General features: G+C 37.1%; 1 protein-coding gene across 7 annotated transcripts in view; it reads left to right on the top strand.

Annotated features, from left to right (window-relative positions):
• The window catches only part of Tle4 (TLE family member 4, transcriptional corepressor), a 137,912-nt gene that overhangs the window by 61,622 nt on the left and 48,301 nt on the right, over nt 1-27,989 (top strand). For 5 of the 7 annotated variants that reach the window (XM_075973628.1, XM_075973625.1, XM_075973626.1 and 2 more), the window contains 2 exons: nt 10,395-10,599; nt 12,793-12,809. In XM_075973628.1, coding sequence (XP_075829743.1) covers nt 10,395-10,599; nt 12,793-12,809 — 222 coding nt within the window. The remainder of the gene's footprint in view (nt 1-10,394; nt 10,600-12,792; nt 12,810-27,989) is intronic. The other 2 variants (XM_075973627.1, XM_075973623.1) reach the window with 1 other exon arrangement.

Genomic DNA, 27,989 nt, shown 5'->3' with positions numbered 1-27,989 from the left:
CAGCTCTGTACAAATTTCATACCCAGGAGAAGAAATCATTCATGGTAAACAGAACACACACCCTCAGTTTAAGTTGCTTGTTGTCACTTAGATTGAAAACTGGGAAGTTTTTTTGGGTTTTTTAAAAGGTTGCTGAAATGATCAAGAGCAAAGACAAATGATGGTTCTCCCTTGTAGATGGGTTCCAATTTCTACAATGAAGGCTAACATCATAGATGCTTTGTCAGACTTCTTTACAGATAAGTGGGCACGTGACCTATCCATGTTAATGAGATATAAAGAAGTATATTTTCTTTTTTAACAAAAGATAATCTTTTTCTCCTCAGTGAAGAAAATGTCTTCTTATTATTTATTAATTTATTTATTCTGTAACTTGAAGAGTAACCATCATAACTGGTATGGGTGTGTGTTTAATGCCTTGTGACTGAGAATAAAATAGTGGAAACAACCTGAACATCCAGTAGCTGGAGATCACTTAAGAGAACACTACCATATTTAGATAATGGCAAACCACCCAGTGATTACCAGCAATGTAGCATCACTTAGAGTTACAGTGCAATGTTCTTGTTATATACTACATAGGAAAAGATAGGACAGACAGCAGACTAAACTAAAAGATAGCTTGGTGTTGTTTTCACTTAAAACTGCTTACATATGCATTGAAAATACCATGCATAGATCCACTGACATTAGTGTTTTCTTTGGCTGGTAGGATTAGTCTTTTAGATTTTAGGATTAGTCTTTTAGATTTTAGGATTAGACTTTTAATTTCTTTCTATTCTTTATCTCTTCATTTCATATATAGTATTTCAAGTTGAAAAAAAAGACAAAATTCTATTTCCTTTTCTTTTTCTCTGGCCTATGTACATGGTTTGATCTGCCTGGTTAAGTGAGGCCCAATTTTACAAGGTATCGTGAGTTCCTTAAGTTATCCTTAAAAACCTTCTCATATAACCATGTCTTTGTCTTAAAAAAAAATATCAGTTTCTCTCTTTTTTTATTTTATTTTCTTTTTTGACTTGCTGCCATAGCCCTTATCCAAGCATCACTCTGTTTTGGTTTGAGCTGCTGAATTCTTTCTAGCTATTTCGTGCTGTTCATTCTTGTTGCTTTCATTTATTCTCTGTGTGCATAGTATTGTGAACTTTAAAAAAATTAAATACTTTTGTGTTTCATCTTAAAATAGTCTTGTAAGGCCATATTTAGGTAAGGCTTATTTTTAACCCAAAATTCTGGTTGGTTTTTAACGGTATCAATACCATGAACCATGAGCATCTCTTGGTTATGTGTTACAAACTCCTGTCCCCAGTTTCTGACTTCACATTTTATGTAAGGTGTCCCTTTTCCACTTCCCTTCCTTTTATCCCCACCCCCATGCTCCCAACTTTTGCCAGGAGATCTTGTCTGCTTCCATCTCCAGGTGAATCTATGTATGTTTTTTAGGGGTAGCTTCTCTAGGATCATGAACTATAGAACTATAGGCTCAATGTTCTTTGTTTATGGCTAAAATCCACTAATGAGTGAGTACATACTATATTCATATTTTTGGGTCTGGGTTATCTCACTCAGGATAGTGAAGATAACTAGTGTTTATTTCTCAGTTAAAGTAAACATGGTAATTTCTTCAGAAGACACCGTAAGAGAAAACAAGATGGCAAGCCAGCATCTGGGGAAATATTTGTAATATATAACCAACATAAGAGTATGATTCTGATCATACCAGTTGCAAAACTACTAACAACCAGCTGTGGTAGAGCACACCTTAAATCTTGGGAGATAGGCTGGCTAAGCTTTGTGAGTTCAGGGGCAGCCTGGTCTACGTAGTAAGTTCTAAAGCATCTAGAACTGTATACTAGAAAGACTCTGTCTCAAAAAAATCAAAACTAGACAAACAAAACGCCAGAACCAGAGCTGGAGTGATGGCTCATCAAGTAAAGACGCTTTCCAGCTAGCCCAGTGATTTGAGTTCAATCATGGTGGCCTACTTGGTAGGAGAGAACTAACTCCTATAAATGTCCTTCGACTCAAACATAAGCAGTTGACAGATGTATGCACAAATACATATATAAGATATGTGAGTTTTATCCAGTGCCTGTTATCTTTCTGTTAGGATTTTATTAAAGCTATAGAATAGAAAACCTAGTGTATTACCCATAGTATTTGTTTAACATAATTTAGCATAATTTTTAGCATAGGTTAAGCATATATATGCATTTTTCATATATATATCAAAAATGCTTATTCCTGACATGAGATCTATACCTGAGTACTTTAAAGATTTATCATATCTATATGTATAAAATATATATACATGTGTGCACAACACACAAAAATAAATAACCCTCTTCCATTCTTTCGCCTCCAAGGCTAGCATGAACTGTTGTTGTAGAGCTTTGTTCTACATACATGCCTTTCTTCTGTGGGGGTTCCCATCAGCAATGCCTCGCTTGAAAAAGTTACTTCCTTGTTCTTTTTATTCTTCCTTCTTCGATTGGTTTAATCTTTAGCTTCTGCCAAGGCGTTTATTGGTTATAAAACCTTTATATGGTAGGCAGAACATACCTTTGTCCCTTGTGCCCCACAGCTGAGGGAATTTGAATAAGTAATAGAACAACCATCAGATGCTCATGAAGAAATGTACCAGGTAATGCTTTGTCACTTGGGCACATGCAAACATGTACTTAAGTATTGACCGTCTTGAAAGTGAGACAGTCATGGTACTTCACCATTAATACTTAAATATGTGTCTAATGTTATTGATAGAGGTTTCTGTTCTGCCCAGTTCTGTAGCCGTTAAGTACCAAAGAAACACACAGAGGCCTATGTGAATTATAAACTGATTGACCTATTAGCTCAGGCTTCTTATCACTAACTCTTACATATTAAATTAACCCATATTTCTTGTCTGTGTCAGCCACGTGGCTTGGTACCTTTTTTCAGTGAGGTATTCTCATTTTACTTTCTCTATGTCTGGGTGACAACTGCAGACTGAGCCTTTCCTCTTCCTAGAATTCTCCTACTCTGGTCACCCCACCTATATATACTACCTGCCTGCTACTGGCCAATTAGCATTTTATTAATCCAATACAAGTGATAAATCTTTACAGGGTACAAAACCATTGTCCCACAGTATTCTGTGGACAAGGATGTCTTCTGGTGTTGGAACAATGCTGTTAAAATATTTCTTTGTCCAGTATGAGAGTCATCATATTTGTCTAGCTGTGGATGTATTTTAGCACTTTTGTTAGCACTTTTTTCTTTCTAGTGTTTCCAATTTGGTGTTCATATATAACCTCCTTTTTCTTTCCCGTGTCTCTTCATTTTTCTTGACTCTGAAATAGTTCTCACATTACTTTGCTGTATATTTTGTTTGCATTTTAAAGATTTTAGACTAGCCTTGTGGAAACGTCAATATCCTGAATTTGTTTGGTTGTTTCTATTTTTTTTCAAGATTAGAGTCAGGCTTTTGTTTTATTTTTATTTTTATTTTTTTTTAATTTTTTATTGAAAAAAAGAAAAAAATAGTTTCCACCTCCTCCCCGCCTCCCATTTCCCTCCCCCTCCTGTCACTCTTTTCCCCCTACCCCCACTCCTCTCCCCCTCCCTCTCCAGTCCAGAGAGCAGTCCGGGTTCCCTGCCCTGTGGAAAGTCCAAGGTCCTTCCCCCTCCGTCCATGTCTAGGAAGGTGAGCATCCAAACTGGCTAGGCTCCCACAAAGCCAGCACATGAAATAGGATCAAAACCCCGTGCCATTGTCCTTGGCTTCTCATCATCCCTCATTGTTCGCCATGTCCAGAGAGTCCGGTTTTATCCCATGCTTTTTCAGTCACAGTCCAGCTGGCCTTGGTGAGCTCCCAATAGATCAGCCCCACTGTCTCAGTGGGTGGGTGCACCCCTCGTGGTCCTGACTTCCTTGTTCATGTTCTCCCTCCTTCTGCTCCTCATTGGGACCTTGTTTTATTTTTAAGTAGAAATACTACAAGTGATGTATATATTTTCAGTTATCATATTATAGGGATGCTACATAATCTATGGAGTAATTTTTGACACCAAATAACCTGTTTTCTCACAACTTTGTACCCCATAATTTCATTATGTGCTCTGAATTAATTCAGAATAAAGAAGTAATTTCCTTTTAAATTAATATCCTTTGAAAAAGAGCTTCCCTCCTGTGGTGGTCTTAATCATAGCAATATAAAAGTAACTGATGTACTATCCCTTCTTTTGTGTGTGTTATGAGAGGGGGTAGGTACCTTTATCCAATAACAAAAGAAGGTGTATTATAATACTCACAGCCACTTTGGGAGGTAGATGTTATAAGAAACTTGGAAACATCAAGTGGTTATTTCTTGCTCATAGATGGTAAGGATTGTAGCTGACTGGCTTTTGTTCCACTTCTTTTTAATGCTTCTTGAATCTTGTCCAGGACTTCGTTTCTTAGGCTCTGCCCAACCCCATAGTTGGGAGATGGGGTTAACAGTGATTTCTGTATTAGAAGAGTATTTTTACAAGCCTGATAGCACTGATATTCCCTTTGTCCTAAGTGTTCTATTTCATAGCATGGTACCTTTTTCTGGCTCCGTGAGGTCTACTTGGCCTTTTTTTTCTTTCTTGGTATTGTTTCTTCCAGCTGAATGAGAACACGCTCTGTGACTGGCTGGTAGGTAGAAGGATGCTTGTGTGCTTCCTAGCCAGTGGGCTCTGGCTTTGAGAGGCTGGGAGCCATTCTCTAGTTGTTGACACTAGAATGTCTATATTTCCACTTGTTTTCTCAGGTTACCAAGGAAGGACTTGTGAGTATTAAAAAACAAACAAACAAAAGAACAGCCTTTATAGCTGTCTTATTGTCCTAATACTATTTGTCTGGGTAGATTTCTTGTTTTTTTTTTTTTTAAGACCCATGATAGCTAGGGGGGGTGAAGGCTGGAGACAAAATTATGGCCACTAAATGTGCTCATTGTTGTCAGGAGTCTGTTGTTTCTAATGAAGATGCATGGTGTTTGAGAACTTCGCTGTTGAGAATTTAGTAGACATGAAGGGTAGAGTCAAAAGCAAGGAAACCTGGGTGGGTTGGGGATGGGCAGAATTCCAGTGGCAGCTGTTTTACCATTGTCAGCTCCGATTTGTTATTAGTCAGCTCCTGGTCATCCCAAGTTTTGGGAACCTTTTACTAAAAGGAAATTTTCCTTTTTACTAGTAGACATTTCAAAAGATATTCCCTGTAAAATCTATTTCTGTCCTTCTTTCCAACCTTGAGATTGTAAATAAATAATTATTTGTTAAGGAATGGCCAGTAGAATGCAGTGAACAGAATTAAGGTGTGTCGGCCACCTTGCTGCTATGTATCTTCAGTCATGATTACTGGTTGTTTCTTTTTTTTTTTTCAGAATTAAATTACCTGGATGGAGTATTTACTTGCCTTGAATTTAAACTTTGTTGTGTTTTAATGTTTATTTCCTTGAATGGCACATTAGGAGGGAAGCAGAAGTAATTTATGTTTTATTGTTGAGATGATTTATTCTTTTATAGCTATACACACACACACACACACACCCTTCCTTAATCATAGTCTGCCCCATTAGCCCTTTTTATCCCCTTCCACCTCCCAAACAAATCACTACTTTTCATGTCCTTATTTATGTTTTAATTATATTTTAGTGAAATAAGACATAAAAATAAAGGTATGGCCTGACAAAAATTATCAGTGGAAATAACTGTTCTAAGATATCTTTTGTCTCTTGGCTTTATGGTAAAAATAGGTTGATTGTTAAATTGTTCCTGTAGTTCATGCCCTCCTCTTTAGTTTTTATCTTGATTGGAGGGGTTAATTCTCCTAAAGTTGACATTTTTTTTCTTCCTTTAGCTTGCTGGTTTGTATTATCCAGGGTGTTAATTTATCTTGATTTATTTTACTAACAAATCTATGCCAGTATTCTATATATGCATATAAAGACCATCTTCTGGTCGTTTAAAATAGAGGATTTCATCTATTCTATGAGAGGATAAAGTAGGAAACCTTTACAGGTTAGTAGTTTTCAGAAAGCAGAAATGAGAAGTAATGGACTCACAAGGTTGCAAGTTTGAACTCAGGGAAGTCTACTCCTTGCCATGGATTCTGCTTTGTTGGGAAGGAAGCATAATACAGATTATTTTTAAATTTAACTTCATGTCGTTTGATACTTAATCCATTAAAATCATTTTTAAATGAAAGTGTTGGGAGTTAAGTTTAACCATTGTTGGCTTAATGGATTTATTTAAAGAAGATGGTGTCTAATGCTAGCTCTAGTTCTAGGATAGTTCCCAAGGTAAGAACTTAGAAACAAATGTAGAAAATAGCCACTAAAGACTAAAAGGAGCCTGTTTTATTGCTGTAAGCATCAACTGTGAAAATCAACTAGAAAATTACAATATCCGAAATAGTTACTTTTTGGTGACATGCTAAATAGCATTATATATGTAATTTTATGTTTTAAAAATACTTAATAAAATTGTATTGTAGAGAACACCATGATGAATATCTTTTTATTATGTAGGCACTTTATAAGAATATATTACTTGTGACATGAGTTTATAGGAGCCTTTTTCATTTTCTTTTCTCTTTTAAACCTATTCAAACTATATGCTATTCAACATATGACAATCATTTGTTGTTACTATTCCTAAATTCTTTAAAGGCTTTTTTAATATGTGAAAACTGAAAAGCTCTTTAAATGTGAATAGGAACCATAGTTTCAATTCTGGAACAGAGAAGGTGCATTGGTGTGGGGTAAACATCTGAATGTGGTTGGTAGTTTGGATAACAGTGATGTCCTGATTTTAATTTTCTTAGTTTTGTAGATTTTGTTAAACATTGCATATGATGTTAGCATTTGTGGAAACTAGGCAAAGAATAAATGGGTATTCCATATATTCAGTAGAAACAATAAAAGCTTTAGACGTACAGTCATATGACTGGGTATCTGACTTCATTATTTTAAGGAAAGCTTTGTGGTAGCTCTCTTTTAGACATTTAAAATCTCTAAAAGTCCAACAATAAAAAATAAGTCCATAGTTTTCCTGTGAAGAGGCACTAAGCTTTTAAGTTTCCTTACTATTGTATGAAACTTGCTTATTTTTAAATTATTGCAAATGAAGAATATAATAGAAAAGGCTAACTTAAATTTCTTTTGACTATATTTTATATTTTGAAATTTGGGTCATTAGGAAAAAAATAAAACCAAGATTAATCCACGTGTAAGATGGTACTGGCCTTAGTTGATACCTATTTGAACATACTAAGAAGAAGAAATATATAGTACTATGAGATTTTAAATGAAATAGCTCTATTCATAAAGTTATTGCAAATGTTAGCATATGCAACTATATCTAGTTATCCATATACAAATTCCTTTTATTTTCTTGGGTTATTGAGTGTTATTATAATAATTTGTCCTCAAGTGCCATCAGAATTCAGAAGCAGTATTATAGTACTTTGAATCAGATTGATTGAATGTAATCAGGGGAGGCATCCCTTCACAAAGACATTAAATAGGATGAAGAGAATTTAAATATACAGAGACAAATTATTGAGTATATATGTGTATTGATGATGGCTAGTAATAATAACATACTCATTCAATTGATGAGTATTTCAGGTAAAGTTTTCTGAATGTTATACTGTAGTGTATTGTCAAAGTGACACTAGTTTTATGGAAGATCTTGAATGCTAAGAAATTTGAACTGTTTTTATCTAGGGAGGGTATTATTTTAAAAACCATGGAGTAGCTTTCAAAGAGGCATTTTAGAGTAGTATCAGGTAGGTGTGTGTGTGTGTGTGTGTGTGTGTGTGTGTGTGTGTGTGTGTGTGCGCGCGCGCGCGCGGGCGTTCTCCCTTTATTGGAATAAATCTTCCTTGAAGGTACACATGAAAGAAAAATGGGAGCCTATCTGAAGGAGAGTAGACCAAGAAGCTTACTGTAGCTCTCATGTGTAGCAGACAGACTGGTGCATATTTTCTACCTGGTTGAATGGAAAAATAAGTCAGTTAATGCCTTTTTTTTTCCTTTTTAAACCTGTTATCTTCCAAGAGAGAAAAATAAAACACTGGAATTACTGAAGGTGTTCAATTAGGCTGAGATTTTCTTTTTGCCATGTATAATGACGTGAATATTCTTCAGCATATCAGATGTGTGTGAATGCTTCTGTGTCTGGAGCTTTGGTGTCATATGGACTGCAGTGAAAAAGAGACACATACTGAGGAGCTTGTAGCTGCTTGCCAGTTGAGCTTAGAAGTATAAACAGCCATAGACCCAAACTGTACTAATAAAATATTATTGAAATTTAGAGGGAAAAGAGAACTGGAACAGTTTGTCAATAAAATTGAACTAGATTTTAAAGTAAATTTGACTTTGTATTTACTTAAATTCTCCTGTATTCATCATGTATCTAATTTTCTACATATTTAGAAAATATAATTTTGCATGTATCCTTTGGTCACAAGTAAGTAGCAGAAAATAAAGATTGTGAATATGATTTTGGTCACTCAAATGAGGAACCACTTAATTTTTTATATGCTTTTAATTGAAATAGAATTATATCATCTCTTTCCCCCATCCTTCAAGCCCCTCCCAAATACCTTCCCTTGAACCTCTCCCATGCCTCTTCTCTTTCAAGTTGGTAGCCTCTTATTGTTGTTACACCTACATATGTGTGTGTATAAATGTTTGCATATAGGTGCACGTATATGTGTGTCTATGTGTACATATGTGTGCACATGTATATAAAACTCAGCAAGTTCTTATTTCTATACATACATGCACATATTTGCACACGTGCACAAATTTACTGAGTCCATTTTTGTTGTTCATGTGTGTATGCTTTCAAGGCTGATAACTCTGCATTGAACAACCAATGAAGTTCATACTTGCAGGGAGGAAACATCTCATTTAAAAACTGCATTTAGGAAAAGCTCTTACATACATGGATTATGAGGTTAAGTTTTTGGAGCATCTGAGAGTGTTTCAACATTTCCTTTTCATGTGTGTGCATACTATCCTTAGTTGTTTCAACTTTGCTTGCTTTATGGTAAATGTGGGAAGCAAGAAAGTAGGTGCAGGTCAGCAGGAGAAAAGAGCTGATAATCACATACAGGAAGGCACACAGGAGAGGAAGAAGAAAGAGAAAGTAATTTAAAGAGGGGAAAAAAATCACCTTTTTTTTAAAATACTTTAAAAAGCCATTTCAAGTTTCTTTTTAGAAAGTAATTTCATTTTTGAAAACAATTTGTCAAATCTTGCTAAGAAAGAAAATTATAGGATTCTTTGACTATTATAGATTTGACCTAAAAGTGACTTATTTAAGGCAATAATTGATATTTAGTAACTACATATGTTAGTCTCAGAATTGCCCAGCAATTGTTCTGATAGAATTTTGTTAGCTGGGTTTGAGTTGAAGAGTGTCCTGTTGCAGGGTGTATTTAACTCAGCATCCTCCCTTGTCTCCTCCTCCTCTTCCCCATTCAGCAGAGGCAGCAAACCTGCCCACAGTAGCTCCTGTAGACAGGCTTGACTCAGTCTCTGCTGGGGTCAAGCATTCCCATCTCAACCTCTTAAGGGCTTTCTCTATGTGTTGCCAGTGTGCTGGTAAAAATGACTTTAAACTCTTGTCAGCGTAGTTACTGGTGCATGCATCACGGTCCCACTCAAATAAACCTGTCACAACACAAAGTCAGCTGCTAGAGAAGAGTACAAGGGCAGGCCTCTAGCTTTTCATTCGAGCATCACTAAACGTGCACAGAGTGCCCAATTATTTCAGCATTATTGAGCAAGCCTACAGGAGAACCCAAGCCTTGCTACATTGGATTTTCTTTAGTAATTTGCTCAAGTGCCACTGAGGACACTTAAAGGGCTTAAAAAACTGCGGCTGCAACCAGCTTCCTTTTCTGGGTTGTTAATTCAGGTTTTCTCTTTCAAATTAACTCTCCCTGCGTGCTGTGCAGTGGTTCTGGGACAACTGTTTAGCACTAATTTTCTCAATTTTCAGTTTTTCTTGTTCAACATGACTGCTTTAACAGTTATTCACATATACATTTTGATTAGAAATACATGATAGCTGGCCTTTTGTATTAAAACAAAATAATACAGAGTTTTTGTTAAATAACATTTATCTTTTGAAAGTTTATTGGCCCGTTTTGTCATTTTAAAAACTTAGGTTGTTTACTCTACATGTGTTAAGAAAAAAAATAGATTTTGGAAGTAACACATCAATTATATATCTCTTTCTCTACCTTCCCTGATGTTAAAAGAAAATGCATGAGGGTAACTATTTCTTGAGTGCAATATTGTTTTCATTATCTATTCATACCTTCTATTTTCCTTGAGGGGACAAATTCAATATCTATGGCCAATTTTTCACAGCAGCAACAACTCCAAGCTCAGCATTTATCACATGGACATGGTCTGCCTGTGCCTCTGACACCACACCCTTCAGGGCTTCAGCCCCCAGCCATTCCACCCATTGGTAGCAGTGCAGGACTTCTAGCCCTCTCCAGTGCACTAGGAGGTCAATCTCACCTCCCAATTAAGGATGAGAAAAAGCACCATGACAATGATCACCAAAGAGGTAAGTGATCATTTGGATATTAGTGTGGTATTATCTATCTTCTAGGGATAGATTACAGATGCCATTTTTGATTCCGTCTCTGAATTTCATTTTGCCAGTGTCTAAATAAAAGGATTTCCATCAGAAGGCAGATTAATTATTAGAAGTAGTCATTTGCCACATGATGCCTTAGTATTGCTCAGAAGGTAAAGAACTGTTTCCAGATTTTGCTGCCCCATTCCCCTATTCCTACTCTAGCTCTTCTGGGGATGGAACTAAGGAACCTTACATATGCTAGGCTAGGTCTACCACTGAGCTAAATTTCCAGCTCTCCAGATCATTGCCTTTGATCCCTTGCTTCCTAAATCTAAATTAGTAGTAAAATCCTGTTTAAAATGACTTAAGCATCGATAATCAGCTTTGACCAGTTTGTTTGAGAGGAAACCTTAAGTTATTAAAGGGTTATTTGATATTTGACCAATTTAATTGTTATTTGTAAATTAGATCAACCTTCAGAGCATACTAAGAAAGATTCTGGTTATCTTATTGAGATGATACTATTCAAATTGACAAAATCTGTTGTTTTAAATACCTCTTTTGCTGTTCAAAAACATGAGATTAACAAATCAGGAGTTCAGTTGTATTTTCTCAAGTTCTGCCTTCATTCTCCTCTAAGGAAGGTGATGGTAAAGGGGCATTTTAGTAATATTACTGTATGTTTATACACTGCTTACTTGTTGCCAAATATTTGTGTATTCTGTAAAGATGTATCTTTGCTAAGGCACCTTCTGATTGGTTTAATAAAGAGCTGAATGGTCAATAGCTAGGCAGGAAGAGGTTAGGCGGGACTTCCAGCAGCAGAGAGGACTGTGGGAAGAAGAAAGGCAGAGTCACTAGCCAGGCAGAGAGGAAGCAGGATGGGGAATACAGAGCAAAGGTAACTGAGCGACATAAAAGAACATAGTCTTAAAAATATGGGTCAATTTAAGTCATAAGAACTTGTTAGGAACAAGCCTAAGCTAAGACCAAGCTTTTATAGTTAATATAAATCTCAGTGTCATGGTTTGTGTGTGTGTGAGAGAGAGAGACAGAGACAGACAGTGAGTGAGTGAGCTGGCAGCCAAAAGAAAAGTCCATCTATGTTTAATGTTGTGGAATAATCTTTTGTACACTGTGAAGCTGTGTCACTCTAATTGGTTTAATAAAAACCTGAATGGCCAATAGGCAGGATTTGGGGGGCAGAGAGTATCCTGTGAAAAAGAAGGCACAGATACCAGGAGACACAGAGTAAGCAGAATGGGAATTATGGAGGTGAGGTAATAAAACCTCACAAGGAAGTAAATTAATAGAAATGGGTTGATTTAAGTTAGAAGGGCTAGTTAGAAAACAAGTCTAAGCTATCGGCTGAACTTTCATGATTAATAAGTCTCTGTGTCATTATTGGGGAGCCAATAGTCCCAATGAAATAGTCCAATTACACTTAAACTGATAATTTTTTTTTTTTTTTTGGTTTTTCGAGACAGGGTTTCTCTGTGGTTTTGGAGCCTCTCCTGGAACTAACTCTTGTAGACCAGGCTGGTCTCGAACTCACAGAGATCCACCTGCCTCTGCCTCCCGAGTGCTGGGATTAAAGGCGTGCGCCACCACCGCCCGGCTAAACTGATAATTTTTAATAGCCACTAAGGTTAAAAAAATTTCTTCCACCATTCCTTTAGGGTAATTTATTTAGCACAGGGATGGTTTATTTGTTTGAAAGGGTGTGGCTTATAATAAAAAAAGAAGGTCCTATCTACTGCTGGTTCAGTGTTATTACCAGAGTTACAGTTAGGGGCAAATTGTCTGTATTCCGTAAGCATAAATTTACCTTCTCTGATGCTAGAAATACTGTAATATTTGTTCTAGAGTTATCTTAATACTATGGTAGAGTTGACTCATGATTATAAACTCTTTCATAAGTGGAAAAGTCAATAAGGTACACAAATAAGAATGGCTAACTTTGGTTCAATTGAAATCGTGTCAAAGGTGAACCAGTGCTTTGTGAATCTTGTTAGTATATTATTAATAATTAACTTTACAGCAAAGTTGACATCTGTTCAATTTACTATTTAGCAGGGTCAGGTTTGATAGATTTATGATTTTATGTAAACTAACAAGCACTTTTCTTCTTTTTCTTCCCACTCTTGCATGCTTGTCTTGCTGCTGTTTTGCCTACAGACAGAGACTCCATCAAGGTAGGACTCAAAATTCAGGCACAAAAATAGTTTTAAAAGATTCTAAGTGATGGGAATCTATCTAATAATGAATTCTTTGAGATTTAGAGAGTAATATAGATGGTATTTACCAAATTGTGTTCATCTTACGTGTATGGTTGATCTTTTTAAACAATGGTTATATTTTTCTGAGGATTAGATTTGTAGAACAAGGTTGATTCATGAACTAGATAGCATTGCTTGTATTAATATTTCTTACTATGTTTTTAAAAACTACTTTAAGATAATGCAATATAATAAATGTATTAATTAAAAAGAAATACATACCTTTGAAAAAATTCTACCTACAAAGTTCTTCATTAAAGCATCAAACATCTGTTTGGCCTGGATATGTAACTCAGTGGGAGAGCTTGGATTTGGTATGTGTGAGGCCCTAGGTTCATGTGCAACCTGAAGGAAGAAACAAACTGTCCATAAGAATATTTCTGTTCACCAGAGACATTGCATTTTCTGTTTGTAATACTTAGGTTTGTAGTGTGGCAAGTAATTCTCTAAAGACTATCTGCCTTCTCTTTATATGCAAGTTGTGGAGAAGGACAAAAAGTATTTAGGGCCTGATGGTTTGTGTATGCTTGTCTTACGTGATACCAGAAAGAGATAGGCTAAGAGCATTTGAATTTCATAGTATGCAAACAAAAACATAAGCTGTCATGTAGGAATTGAATAAACTATGAAAGTGCTTCCATTACCTTTGGTTCATGTACAGTAGAAATATGCCATGTGGATGCCCAATTGCATAGCACGTGTCATTGTATTACTTACCCATTGCAAGGTAACCCAGTAATGAAACACTAGTCCAGAGTATGAATGCTGTCAGTTTGTCTTTTAGAGTTTTAAATAATTAAATGTTGTGGCCATATGTTAGTTAGACCCTCTGCAGTTTTTTTTTTCTTGTCAACTATATCCAAAACTGAAGTCTTTCCCAGACACAATTCTTTGCTTTCATTATGAATAATACTTTACTCTTTCTTAAATTAAAATTGTATTTAGAACCCTTAAATAATGGAAATTCAATATTGAGTATATCCATTTTACCCTTCAAGAAACTTTGAATTTGACAGGGAACCTGCAGCCACAAACAACTGTCAACAATTAGAAATGTACACATAAAATTTTAATTATGTATTTGCAGTTGTGAAGTCTATGTATATTGTTCACATCAGTTCCCACATTAGAAAACTTAGAGTGTATCCACATGTACTTTAGAAGTAATAAGTGAATAAGGTGGTCAGGATTGGCTTGACAGGAGTTCTCAGGAAGCCTCTCTAAGGCTATACTGTAAACATTCCCTAACTGCTCATGATGAATACATACCATCAGGCAGGCAAGTAGACAAAAGACTCCTCTCCAGCTCCACTCACAGAACATTGTGAAAATATTTATACAACACTGTACACTTTATGCCAGTTACATTTTATATTCCCTCATATAAGAAACAGTAGGGTATATTTTTAAACTGTCTATAATCTTTCAGAGGGAGCTTGGAAGTGTCAGAATAGTCAGAAGGCAGGGCAAGTACCAAGAAAATAAATTGATGGTTTTGCTCTGGTTTATTATGAATGACAGTTACAAATCCATACCTGAAGTGTGCTGTGTCTGGTCTGGAATTGTCCTATAGGTTTACAAGGTGAAATAGTTGGCTAATGTTGCCTGTGATGACACCTAAGCAGTTGCCTGTTCCATTGAGCTTCCTTGTCCTCTTTTTTTTTTTTTTTTTTTTGGATTTTCGAGACAGGGTTTCTCTGTGGTTTTGGAGCCTGTCCTGGAACTAGCTCTTGTAGACCAGGCTGGTCTCGAACTCACAGAGATCCGCCTGCCTCTGCCTCCCGAGTGCTGGGATTAAAGGCGTGCGCCACCACCACCCAGCTTCCTTGTCCTCTTGTAAGGAATTCCTGGCTAAGAGGGGATTTTTGTGATTGTTGACTAATTATGTGACTTGGGGGTGGTTTGTAGCAGCCAGTGATCCAGTTGTTTGGTAGTTGGGGTAGTTTGAAATAATTCATTCATGCACAATAATTCTCCTTAACATTTAACAGGTAATGAATGTGACATAAATTTCCTTCTGGATTTAGAAATTTCCCTTTCCTCTTCTAATGTGGAAACAGGCAGCTCTTGTACTCTAAATAATAAAGTAATTTTTGGCCATCTGTCAAAAAGGAATTTCAATACAAATTTAAATTAATGGTGCCTGAAAAGTTTTATTACTCCTCTAAAAGCCTGTAATGTGCAGAGAAATCGGAATCTGCTGGTAGTAATTAGTGTTGCATATGATGAAGATGTGGGCAGTATGACACAGCCTCATCAAAACATTTTGATATGGCACCAAAATTTTGATTTATACAAAGTTGTAGATGTGTTTAATTGTGAGAGACATTCTTTTAAAAAAATCTTTTTGATGCTACTGATTGTTAAACAGGGTGGATTTCAGAACAGCTTATAAAACAGACATTTAGGCTCACTGCAAAGACCCAAGTAATTAACATGCTTTTCATTGAAAAGCCAAGTAAAGCAGTGAAATCTCTTACTAAATTGTTAGGTCTTTCCCTTTTCCTTTCTCTTCTCTGAAGTTCTGTCCCACTAAATCACATGCTGTTGGCTTTATTGATCTAGTTTTCTATAGCTCCGGTAGCCAAGTTCATTCTTAAGCCTGTTATTTGCAGACTTCCTTCTGAAGTTTTTTGACACTGAGAGAGAATGTAAATATGGATCTAAAGGAGACAGCACTGTGGGGAGTCCTAGAATCAATTTACTTGGTGATGAGAAACTAAAACATTGTGTACAGTAGTACTGTTGAAATAAGGGGCCGTAACACCTGCCACCTTCCTTATTTGTCTTGGCTCTCTACTGACTGTATGTGACCAGTAGTAAGCCCCACGTGTGAGGTCTGAAAATGGTAAGAAACTCAGACTACTAATGTGCTCTTACCCTTATTGGTGTAGACAGTCCAAAAGACTCCCAAACTGAATTCCTACCTGGTATCTAAGTAGTTGACCATCTCCTATTCCATTTTTCCCCATTCTCTTCCATATTTCTCACCTGTAGAAAAAGAATAGATAAAACCTATGAAATATTTTTATGTACTGAACCCCAAGGGATTTAGGGTAAAAGTAATTGGTTCTAGAATGTTCATCATAGGGGACATTGATTGACTTATTGCCGAGAACCTCCCAGTTGCTGAGGTATCCAAGTTGCTCCAAGCCATTCAGGTCTTACATCACTCTCCAGTTTTCATCTTAAATGTGGTCAACAGCTTAGAACAACAACCATAAAACTTCCTAAACTTGGTAAGAACTTAAAGCTGAGAAATTACTCTTAGTACCATCCCCTACATCCAGCATCTACATAATTCTAATACTCAAGCAAGAAAACAGGCACCAAAGTTAAGGTCAACTGAAACAGATAGATAAACTCAAAATTATGTAATGTCAGTAAGCTCCATGATTTCTTCCATATGCTATTATTGAGCATTTTTTCATTAACACTGTTGGAGGAATCCGTTTGTTGGTTCCCGGCTGCCCAGCCCCATAATAATCACACAGAGGCTATACTATTTAAAACACTTCTTGCCCCATTAGCTCTAGCTTCTTATTGGCTAACTCTTACATCTTAACTTAACCCATTTCTATTAATGTACATAATCCCTTGAATATGGGACACTCTTCTCTATTAGAACTGAAGGATTTGTCTTTTATTATCTGTAAAATACAGCAGAAGTGCAAGCATTTTCCTGCTCTAAATGGTGAATATTTTATTGTTGTTATTTTATCAATATCACCAGATACTGTGTGTCTTCATAGAATATGATCATTCTCAGTCATTTATACATTCTGGTTATCTCCAGAACCTCTGTACTCTTTTAAAATGCTGAATGCAGTATTGGCCTGTATTCTTACAAAGCCCATCAACATTGAGATTATTTTTTTGCCATTGCAATAAGTATAGCTGTTGCACTTAATTTTAAAGATTTACATATTTTTCACACTAAATGTTTTTCTGTGTGTGTGAGTATTATACTTTTTATCCTATGATTATGGTGATCTTCTTTTTGTTGTGTGTAAGGCAATGCCTATTGATTCTGTTTCATCTGTATGTTAGTGCTTCTTCTGCACAGATGACTAAAAACATCATATGTTTCTGTTTACTTTCCCAGTTAGTCACTGTTGGCAGTAAAGGTTTATCACTGGAAAATTAGAATAAGGTTGTTTTTATGTTCATACTCAAGTGTATGATTCAGGCCAGGAGAGTACTGTTGCCTCATTAGCTGGGTGTTGCAGGTGAGAGTGGGTTTTGAGCAGAGTGATTACTTCTATTTGCCACTTCACTTTGCACATTTAGATTTAATGACCCAAATTCTGTTCTAGGATCTGTAGCTGAATACTCCTGCATTGCCCCCCCATAAGTATACCTATATTTTTTTTTCTGTCTCAAAGGACTATCTGTTTTAAAAGCATGTGTTTTGAACATGTTCAGCCCTTTGAAATGTCCTATGTGAGAAAGAAAGTACAGGTGAAAACACTGGAAGAAATGGCCAGGAAGGGGGTAACCATATTTCTCAAGACAGTTTTGTTCCTTATATTACTATAGGGATATTAGGCTTTCGTGGAAAATATGGTAGGGCCATTTGTATTACTATAGACTTTAGAAAGACAAAATGTTTTTCTTAAAAGCATGAAAGAATAGAAAATAAAATTTTGAAAGGAATTTAAGGCACCAATAAAATACTGTAAAGAATAGCTTAAGAACCATGTAGGGGGAAGAACTACCTAGTTCTGCCCTATCAACAGGCCACTGCAGTTTCTTTATTCATTAATGGTAATCACAGCACACAGAGAGGACTCCCACATCAGAACCAGATAAGCAAACCAATAGTAGGCTTGCACTAAGATCTGTTTTCTCTAGTATTTTGTCGGCAATCAAGGAAAGCTATCTGAATAGGAAATGTGATTTGACTCTGGTTCCCCTTCAGTCGCTTTGTCCACAAAGCTGTTTCTCCAAACCTCGAAAAGAATTGGTTGGTGGGTGCCCAGTAGTCCCCAGTTAACCTCTTTGATTTCTTTGAAGACTCCTCCATCTTGCATATTTAACTCCTAGTTTAGATGTCACTTACAAAAGCAGGTGCCATGCTCAACCTGTTGCTTACCTGAGGAAAGGCTTAGTGTTCTGAAGGCCCTATCCAAGGTCACATTGCCAGTGCCATGCCCAAAGGACAGCTCTTTGGGTGATTTACAACAGAGTACAAAGAATCTCACAAAGAAACTCTATCCAAGAAACCTGTCTAGGTACAAGAGCTGTACTTTTGCCATGTTTTATGTAATCCTTTCCTTCACTGAGGTATCTTAAAGTAAATTATAAATACCATGCACTTGCCTCTTAAGTCATTGGGGAAAGGGTACATTTCATCTAAACAACCACTTTTTTAAAAGTTTGTTTTGTTTTTGTGTGTATGTGTGTTGTGGGTTGGATATGCAAATGACCCCTGTTTGCCAGAAGAGGGCATCAGATTCCCTGGATCTATAGTTGTACATGGTTGTGAACCACTTGATATGGCTCTGGGAGTGGAACTCTGGTCAGTGCTCTTCACTGAACAAAACCAAAAATTCATTGCTTAAAAAATAGCTATTTAATATTTTTAATACATAGCCAAGAATCCATTTTCTGTGAGTATTCACAGAATTTATTTTCTTGAAATATGATCCAAATAAGATTCCTTATTACTCTTTTGTGAAAACTCTTAGGCCTTTCTACATCTAAAATGATTTCCCTTTTATATTTTTTTCTGATGACACTGTTTAATTCTTTTCTTTTTAGATTGCTTGTTTTCACATGCATGAGTGATTGCATTTATGTCTCTGCACCACCTGGTGCCCGTAACAGCCAGAAGAGGGCATCAGATCCTCTGGCGATGGATTTGCAGGCCGTTGTGAACCACCTGATATGGGTGCTGGGAACCAAACCCAGGCCCTCTATGAGAGTAGCAAACACTCTTTCTTAGCTGCTAAGCACTTTCTGCATCCCCACAGGTATAGCCAGGGTGAACTTATCTTTCTGCCCCTACCCTTTAGCATGTTCTACCAGTGTTCACTACCACAACTAGCAATGATTGTTTATGTAGTGTGCGCATGTACATTATGTGTTCCATTATATTTGTACAGAGACCAGAGGTTAATTTTCAGGTGTCTGTTTGCTCCTATGTGGTTCCCAGGAATTAAATTCTGGTGATCATCAGGCTCAGTAACAACGTGCCTTTACCTGCTGATCAATCCTGCTGGACCTAACTTACTTATGCCCTTGTTAAACCAAGCTTTGGTTTCTCTTTTTCTCCCTTTGCCTCACAGATTAGAATCTTACTCTCAATACTGTAAGAATTTAGTGGAGGAAACATATATATTAAATATATACTTTAAGAACCCATGCTAACCAGTACTTCATTTGGACAGATTTACATTTTCAATACATCATTGTCTATATGTAAAAGACACAAATAGAACTCTATTGATAATTAGTATTGCATTTCCCCCAAATTTTAGTATATGTGCTGCTGAAGCAAACACAAATTTTGACTCATTTTGTTTTACGTAAAATTCACTTCTTTGTTCAACATCAACATGTACAAATAATACAAACTATTCTTGTGCTCTTCTCTTATCATAAGTAATAAAGGTCTTCCTGTTATATTTAAAACCACAAGCAAGCACTTAGAAAAGTCTAGAATGTGAACTAGTTGACAGGAATGGGAAGCCAAGTTCCTGAATAGACAGGCCCTTCTTTAGTGCTAGGTAAGCTGTGTTGTCTCAATCAGTAGACAATCACTTAGCCTCCTGGATCTCAAATCTGTAACTCTAGGTATCTTAGCCATTTGGAATGTTATTCTTTTGGGGGTGTCTTAGTATAAGGATGATTTAATGTGGTGCTTTCTATCTTCTAAAATATAATGGTAATTTGAAATATTTTAGTGTTATCATTGCTTTTTAACTCTTTTTAAAAGCATTTTATCATGAATTTAACAATTACCTTATCAAAGAACCATCAGGAACTTTTGTTCTATTGGTTTATGATGCACTAATTTGTGTAGTATTAATTGATCTCTGCCTCCAGGCATGTAAGCTGTGTGAAATGTAACAGGTGCCCTAATTCCAGAAAATGTGTTGTAATTGTTTGTTTGTGGAACAGATGAATGAATGTCTTTGGGGCACAGCTGGTCCTCAGGTGGTGAGCACGAGTGGATTAATGATGTGACGGGGGAGTCACGCTTGTTTTGCTGCACTTGCCTCCACCGATTGCTGAAGCAGAACAAATATTAATTAACAGGGTAGGCTGATTGTCAGATCTGCCTTCCCTAGCTGATTTTGCAAAGGTAGTTTAAATTCTCTTCCCCCTTAAACCAACAGTTACTAGACATTTTCATTTTGATGCTTATTATATCTAATTTTCTTAATTAGAATGCATTTTGTCTCTTGAAAAAATACTATACAGTAAATTTATATTTAACATTTAAAAACATTTCAGAGGAGCCCACGATTGAAGTGTTGCATTTGGCACTTGTAATTTCAGAGGCATCTGTTTCTCAAAGTATACATAATTTTTCCAAAAGAATTATTCCCAAGAATTGTTCACCACCTTTTATGTTCTTAAAATACTCATCCATTTTGGAATGGAGGGAACACAAAAATCATTTAGAAGGATCTTAGTGCTTGTCTCTCTCTTGAGTTTTTGCAATATTTACCTCTGTTCATATTGCATATTTGGTTTGTGGTATGGTGTGAAATAATTCAGCTATCTTCTGGCTTAAACAACTTTCTGCATATGGAGCCACCACTAACAAGCATCATCTTATAACGCATGCAATGGCTTTTGATAAAGCAGAAGAATTAGTAGTCTCATGAAGAAGTGATAGAAAATTTGCTGAGGGCTAAGTGGTACTTCTCAGCAAGTTTTTGCTTCCTTTAATTCAACTTGCTATTCATAGAAATAAAGGCATTTCAGGATTTGTATTGTTTAGTCAGATACTGCACGTCAAACTAATTGTTACAAGTATTTAATATTCCACATATTAAAGACTGTCCAGCATATTCATTTAAATGTACCAGGTGATTCATGCATCAGATCCCATGTGTTTCCTATTTCTCCATTTAATAAGGTATCATACTAAAAATCCACTTAGTTACCAGTGCTTCTGACTTAAGTTATATCTGTTTGAATGTTCGTTTTCAGTGGTCAGTACCACTCTGAGGTTGGTGATGTGCCTAGGCTTATGTTACTAGAGACCAGAGCAACCTGTTGTGCTCCTTTCCTTCTTCGTAGTGCTTAATATTACATCCCCTGTGCAGCCAACAAGTGCCTGAAAAGCTTACATGTCCCTTACCTCTCTCTTTACTGAACTGCAGGCAGTAAGATGGACATAGAAATTCTTAAGTATTCTTGTCAATGAGACTTTGAGTATGTGGATAGGGTACGTGTGAAGAATTCTTACACATGGAAGTAAACTCGTTATATAATTGCATCATATCCTGGAGAATTCTTGAATTTTCTTTAAATTGGTACTTTGAGCTTCTGATGGTTCAGACTTGAGAGGAAGACCTGGTTGGGGGAGGGGATAAACTAGTGGTACTACCCTTAGAAAAGTGCCCTTGGCAATCTAATAACACCTCACCTTGCATTTGGCCCTCCTTATGGTAATTTTAATTATTCTGGATATTTGTGAAAATTCTGTTTAGCTTTTTTAAAAAAATACTTCTGTTTTCTTGAATGACATTTGGCCCTTTGAAAAACAAAATAAAATTGGAAATGCTAATGTTTTGAGCCAACTAAAGAAGGAAAATAAAAATGTCACCATGGCAACAAAGCTGCTTTCTAGATGACTTCCTAAGATATGCCTGAACTAGAAGCAGATGTCTGATTTGAGAATCTTGCCTCCTTCAATGTAAACAAATAACTTCTGGGCAGGTGTTGGAAATAATATGGAAATCCTATTAAGGGGCCCTGGGTTCCTGTCAGTCAGGAAGCCTGAGCCACAAAAGGGCTGGTTGTCACATAAAGGAGCAGAGTAAATTCTCATTAGGCTGAGCTTTTCCCAGGAAATGATTGTCTCCCTGTGTTTTTTCTCCTGTGAATCTGAATGTAAGCTGTTCCTTCTATTGATCCTTTCACTGGCTTTTATTTTTCTCCTCTTGATTACAGATCTTCCCTGGTCCTGCCAGCCCATATTCTCCCCTTCACCTGCTACTTCCTTTTAGATTAACTCTTGATCTGTGCTACTGCCCTGAGAGTTGTGACATTTGTGATTTTAACCTCCCACCCTGGTGGGGGAAGGAGGAAAAGTGGAGACTGAAAGAAGAAGTACAGCTTGCTCCCTGGACCTGTTATACAAAGAGCCAGGCTAAGTGGATGGATGCAGTGCTTGGGGCTATTTGGAATCAGCACTGTGAGCAGTAGCCAAGAACATTAAAGCTGTCCTTATGTACATATACTTGAAGTAATATTTTCATGAATTAAGGAGAAATTTGAGTTAAAAAGACAGGTTTTAGGTAAGCCTCTGAAGCTACACTGTTCAATATTGTAGCCATATGACACTTCCTTAACTTAAATTAGTTAAAATAAAATAAAGATATAAAACCCAGTTTCTTAGTTGGCCCTAGTCGCATCTGAAGTCCACAGTGGCCATAATAGGGAGACACCAAATATGAATCACTGCAGTAAGCTCCGTTAATGGCACTGAAGAGACTAGCCTGATTAGGCTTATTGGTTCTGCTGTTCTGTCTGGCTGAGCGCAGATTGCTGATATTTAAAGGCAGGGTCTTTCTGGATGTGTAGAAATACAAGGGCTATGCTGGGCCTGGTAGTAGAGGACTCTAATTCTAGTTACTGCAGAAACGTGGGAGGTTCACCCATTTAAGACCAGCCTGAGTAACTTAGTGAGACTATCACAGAATAAAAAGTAAAAGGACTGGACTGAGCTTTGTGGTAGAGAATACTTGCTACCAGGCTTGAGGCCTGTTGGGAGAGGGAGGTGGGGGAGCCAGGCAAGCAGGTAGGTGAAAAGGCAGACCAAGAACATGGGTAAGGGATATGTGTGTGCAGGCTTTGGTGGTCAATGTTGGTGTGGTATGTTGCACTAATATGGTGGTCTCCAAATTGGTGTAGGATTTTATTCATTTACTTTTTGGTCTTGAGATCTAATGTTCAGTTTGAAGGAGGTCTTCCTAAAATAGAACTATAGGAGATGCATTTTCATGTTTCTGTGTAAAACTTTTTGGTGGTGGGAGGGCCAGTGTTGGAGGTTATAGGGAAGTTATAATACTTGTAAGGTTAACCATGGATAAACACAAAACAAGGTTTTAGAGAAGCCTCTCTATTATTATGCAGCATTTCTTGGACTATAGTCCCAGAGATGCACTTCATAAAGCCAATAAAGCTCGCACTGATGGTCTCCTGTTGCCCTAGCAACGGACCATGGGGCACAGTGTATGTGAAATGCATGAACATCTGCGAATTAATCTTTCTTGGTTTGTTCTTTTCTTGGCACTGATTGGGCCACTTGGGCTTGGGCTTGTGACACTAAGTGTGAAGGGTAATCTGGAGCTATCCCCGGGGCCTTGCCCTGAGTGGGTGGTGGAATGAAAAGTGAAGGGAGATATATCCCAGTAGTGCATGCAGGAATAGAGGGATTTAGCCTGACAGCATTCTCAGTAGGATGTTATTAACTTACTTTCTTCTGGCATGGAGAAATGAATAAAAATTTTTCTAGTATATCTGGACATCGTTGAGTTTATTAGGCTGCTCTGAAAAAATAATCTGCAGATAAAATTGAAATAATTACTTGTTTTTATACCATAATTATCATGACTTGCAAGCTTGGAGGTACCCATGTCTTCAGATTAGCCCTTGCCCCATATTGCACTACCATTGGTCTGAATGATCTTTCTGAATTGGATGAGTAGGTTGGAATTTGATTGGATAATAAAATTTGGTAGTCACCTAGTATGACCTTATTTTTGAGAATTTCAAAATAGGCTAGTAGCATTTTTGCTCTTGGGGGAACAAGCTATGACTGATGGAGGAAGGTCATTGGTTAAATAAAAAGAAACTGCTTGGCCCTCATTGGTTAGAAGATAGGTGGGAGGAGTAAACAGAACAGAACGCTGGGAGGAAGAGGAAGTGAGCTCAGACTTCACAGCTCCCAGGCAGACGCACGCTATGAAGCTCTGACCCAGGATGGACATAGGCTAGAATCTTCCTGGTAAGCGCACCTAGGGGCGCTACACAGATGTTTAGAAATGGGCTAAATTAATATGTGAGAATTAGCCTAGAAGAGGCTAGATAGAAATGGGCCAAGCAGTGATTAAATGAATACAGTTTGTGTGTTGTTATTTCGGGCATAAGCTAGCCAGGCAGCCGGGGTGCTGGGGAAGAAGCCCCACCGCTCATGTTACTACACTATGACTACATACATAATAAGCAAGAGAAATGATTCTTTTGATTAGATTCTCCATCAACCATCAGAATTGACTCCTTCAATCTCTCTTTTTACAAACTTCCACCCACTTTGCTGTCATTGGTCTGGATCCTCAGACTGTATAGTTCTTCCTGTTAGTCCCAGATGTTCACTGGTAAATTATTCTTGTCACTGTCAGTTCCTTTCACTCTTCCTTTTTTGCTACCTCTGCCCTTCTCCTTTCTTGCCATAGCCTTTTCTATTTCTGGGGAGAAATGAAAGAATGATATGGCTGAAATACTGTCATGATGGAGATGATCTTTTTTTTTTTCTTACTGAAAGTAAAACATTTATTAAATACAGGAAGACAAGAATCTTCACAGTTTGTTTGATTTGTTTAGCGTTTTATATTGAGGGGCTTTTGAGTAGAGAGAATTAATTTTCTCAATTCAAATATTTTTCTTTTTATGTCAAAAAAGTTTAAGTGAGATAGTGAGGTAGGTTCTTTATTTTTGATAGACAACTGACCAAAAGTTATTTTATCCAGTGTCTGATCTTTGAAACCTATTGATATTGATAGATAAACTTTGAAACCTATATATAAAACTAGATTCTGATGATGAGAGAAGTAGGTCTGACAAGAAAAATCCACAACACCAGCACCATGTGCAAATGCTGACAGTGACGTTAGTGGCTCTGACTTGATGTGTGCTTTCCACTCATATTCTGAAAGTGACACCCAGACTCAGTGTGGAGGACTCAGTCTGTATACAAAGTCTGTGGGAGTTGTTTTCTCGGTCCTACCAAAAAGAGCTCAGTTGGTAGAGGGCCCCCTGACTCAAGTCAGCAGCCCCTTTGGCAGATTCTTTGGTTCCTATTATATTTCACAAACCATATGCTTCAGGGAAAAAAAGAGAGGGAGCTTGGAACTTTTGCATCTTGAAATATTGTTTGTTGAAGAAACATTTTTACGAAAACTAGGCCAGGGGATTCTAAGATTCCTTTAGAAAACAGTACTTTTAAACTACATTTATAGCTTATTTCAGAATCTAAGTATACTTTAAACATAACTCTTTTCAAAACCAGTAGAAGTGCTTGCAATGAGGAGACAGTTGAGTGAAGCTCCCTGGGGCTCTGCAGTGACACACACACACACACACACACACACACACACACACACACACACACACACACTACTTCTTAGTAAAATATAAAGTCAGGCAGTGGTGAGAATGCCAGGCAAAGGTTAGACCTAAAAGGATTAGTCATGAAGTCTTGGGCTTCTAAGAACAGAGATTTTCACTTAGAACTTACTGGAGTCAGGATTTTTGTTTCATCTTCTTTTCTTTCCTTTATGCTCTGCTTTGGTTGTCTAGCTAGAAGTGCCACAGGAATATTTGAAGAGCCTTGTTTAGTAGTTTACATGGGAAGTTGTTGAATTATTCACATAGCAAATGATTAGACAAGCACTTGTCCATCTGACTGAATTATTCTACATGTTTGCTGAAGCAGCAAAGAAGGTGAACAGCATTTCCTCCTCCAGAGGGTATACAGTGGCGGTATTGACCCATCTAGTTATTGGGTTTCAGTCTTTTGTTGACATTGTTGTAAATGAAAGCAGCCCCTGTTGATCTCTGAGCAGCTGGGCTGGATAATTGTGAAGGATTCCTGCTTGTTGCTGTTACCCTGGTGTTTGCAGTGGGTTGTTTGCTTTGACTTTTGTTGAACTGTTGACAAAAGCATTAGATACAAATGGGAACAAATAAAGTGGTGAGATGCCAGGAGGGCTTGGCAGGAGCTGTGGTTTTCATCCTGACTTAAATGAGAATGGTAGAACCTATCTAGATGGGAACAAGGGAGGGGGGGAGGAGGGAGAGGAAGAGAAGGAGGAGAGGGAGAGGGAGAGAGGGAGGGAGGGGCAAACTGGAGATGGGGAGGGACTTCGGTGTTTATGTACATTGGCTCTTTTTAAAGATCAGAAAACCAAAGAGGCCAACAGTGCCATAACCCTAAAAAAAAATGTCATATAGTTCACCATGGCTATCAGGTGTGATGCTGACCAGGAATGATAGATAATTTTATAATTAAGGTATTTTGAATTGGCTAATGACAAGTATGACATCATGATGGGGAATTAGGAAGGACCATATATGCTAAAATAATATAGCTAGGAAAAAGGAAGTCATTTTCTGGAATACTTTTAATTTGATTGTAACAAAATACTCTTTTGTATATTCAAATGTGGAATAGCTCAGCTGTTACAAAGCCAGAAAATTAATAGTATTTTTAGTGAAATAGCAGAAGAATGTCAACAACATAACTGCAGATGATAATGCTGGCATTTTATTCATGAAGAATTATCAATGCACATTACAGGACAGCATGTGTGACTGAAAATGATTGAGTGTTGGAAAAGTCACCATCCTTCTGTTCTACGATTTCACTTTGAATAAATCTTACCACAGCTTCTTTTGTATGTTTTTTTCCCTATCAGAAGCCTAAATATAGTTCTTTTGGCTCTGGGTTGTATACACATTTCTTTAAGTGGCCCTCCCAGTATTGACTCACAAGCCAATGAGTTTGCTTTCAGGACACAGATGGCCAGTGGAGGTGGGTCATTTCCAGAGAATGGACCTGCTGACAGGTTCCTCTCAGAAATTTTGTGAAGGTTGTCTAAAAGCATTGGCCAACATAACTTAACCACAGTGTAGTGACTGCAAACTGTCACAGAATCTTCTTTCCTCATTTGGAATAACTAATGAAACCAAAAGCATGTTTATGAAATACTAACACAAATAAATGGCAACTATATTTGGGGAATTAAAATGTCATTTGGAGCAGTACATTTTGGTGATGTGATGCTTGTTGGATTGACTAAATTTATTTTAGTGGAAAAAAGCCATAATTTCTGTTTGCTATGTTCAGGGTGCCCTCGTCCTGTCAAGGGGACCTTTTGTTGGTACTGCTTTACTCAGTTGTAGAGCAGGGAGGAGCCTGGGACTCTTTATCCTGTTCTTTTTTTCTAGACTCGGGTTTTGGATTCCCCACCCTCAACCAGTAAAGAAAAACGTGCCTTGTTTCTCTTTTTGTTTGTGGTTAGGCTTTGACTAGCCGACTTTATGGAATCAAATTTTAAGAAATTACATAGTTAATGTTTTGTTAATATTAGCTAACTGTCCCTTTCAAGGTGGGCATTTCAAGTTATTTTCATATTTGCATTTTCTGCAGTCCTGGGGGCGAGTAGTCAGCTGAGGGTCAGGAACTTGATTGCAAATTTTCATGCATATTACATGCCAGATTACCTAAAAAAAAAAAAAAGAAAGAAAATGCTGCAAAATGTAACTCCCCAGAGTTTTGGTTCTCAGATGACATATTACTTCTTCTTGTAACAGTAAACAAAAGATCCTAGATCTTGAAGTTCTATACTGAGTAAGAATACTGTCTATGAGATTAGGGAGTTGACATTCCTACCAAAGTTTAGTTTTCAAGGAAGGAGGTGGGAAATGAAGAGAACTTTAACAGCAACAACAAAAAAGCAAGACAAAAAGTTTTATCATCTTTAACAAACGTTAGAAAATAAAAAGGTAGGAGAACATGAAACATCACATACTTGTCTCAGCCACACTCCAAAATAATGAGAGACTTTAAGCTAAAACATAATAAAAGACAGATAAGTGAAAGAATCAGTTTAAGGGAAAATTGCTTAGGCC

The sequence above is a fragment of the Microtus pennsylvanicus genome, chromosome 5, assembly GCF_037038515.1.
Source record: "Microtus pennsylvanicus isolate mMicPen1 chromosome 5, mMicPen1.hap1, whole genome shotgun sequence".
In the NCBI taxonomy this organism is placed as follows: domain Eukaryota; kingdom Metazoa; phylum Chordata; class Mammalia; order Rodentia; family Cricetidae; genus Microtus; species Microtus pennsylvanicus.
This window is presented reverse-complemented; position numbering and strand designations above follow the sequence as displayed.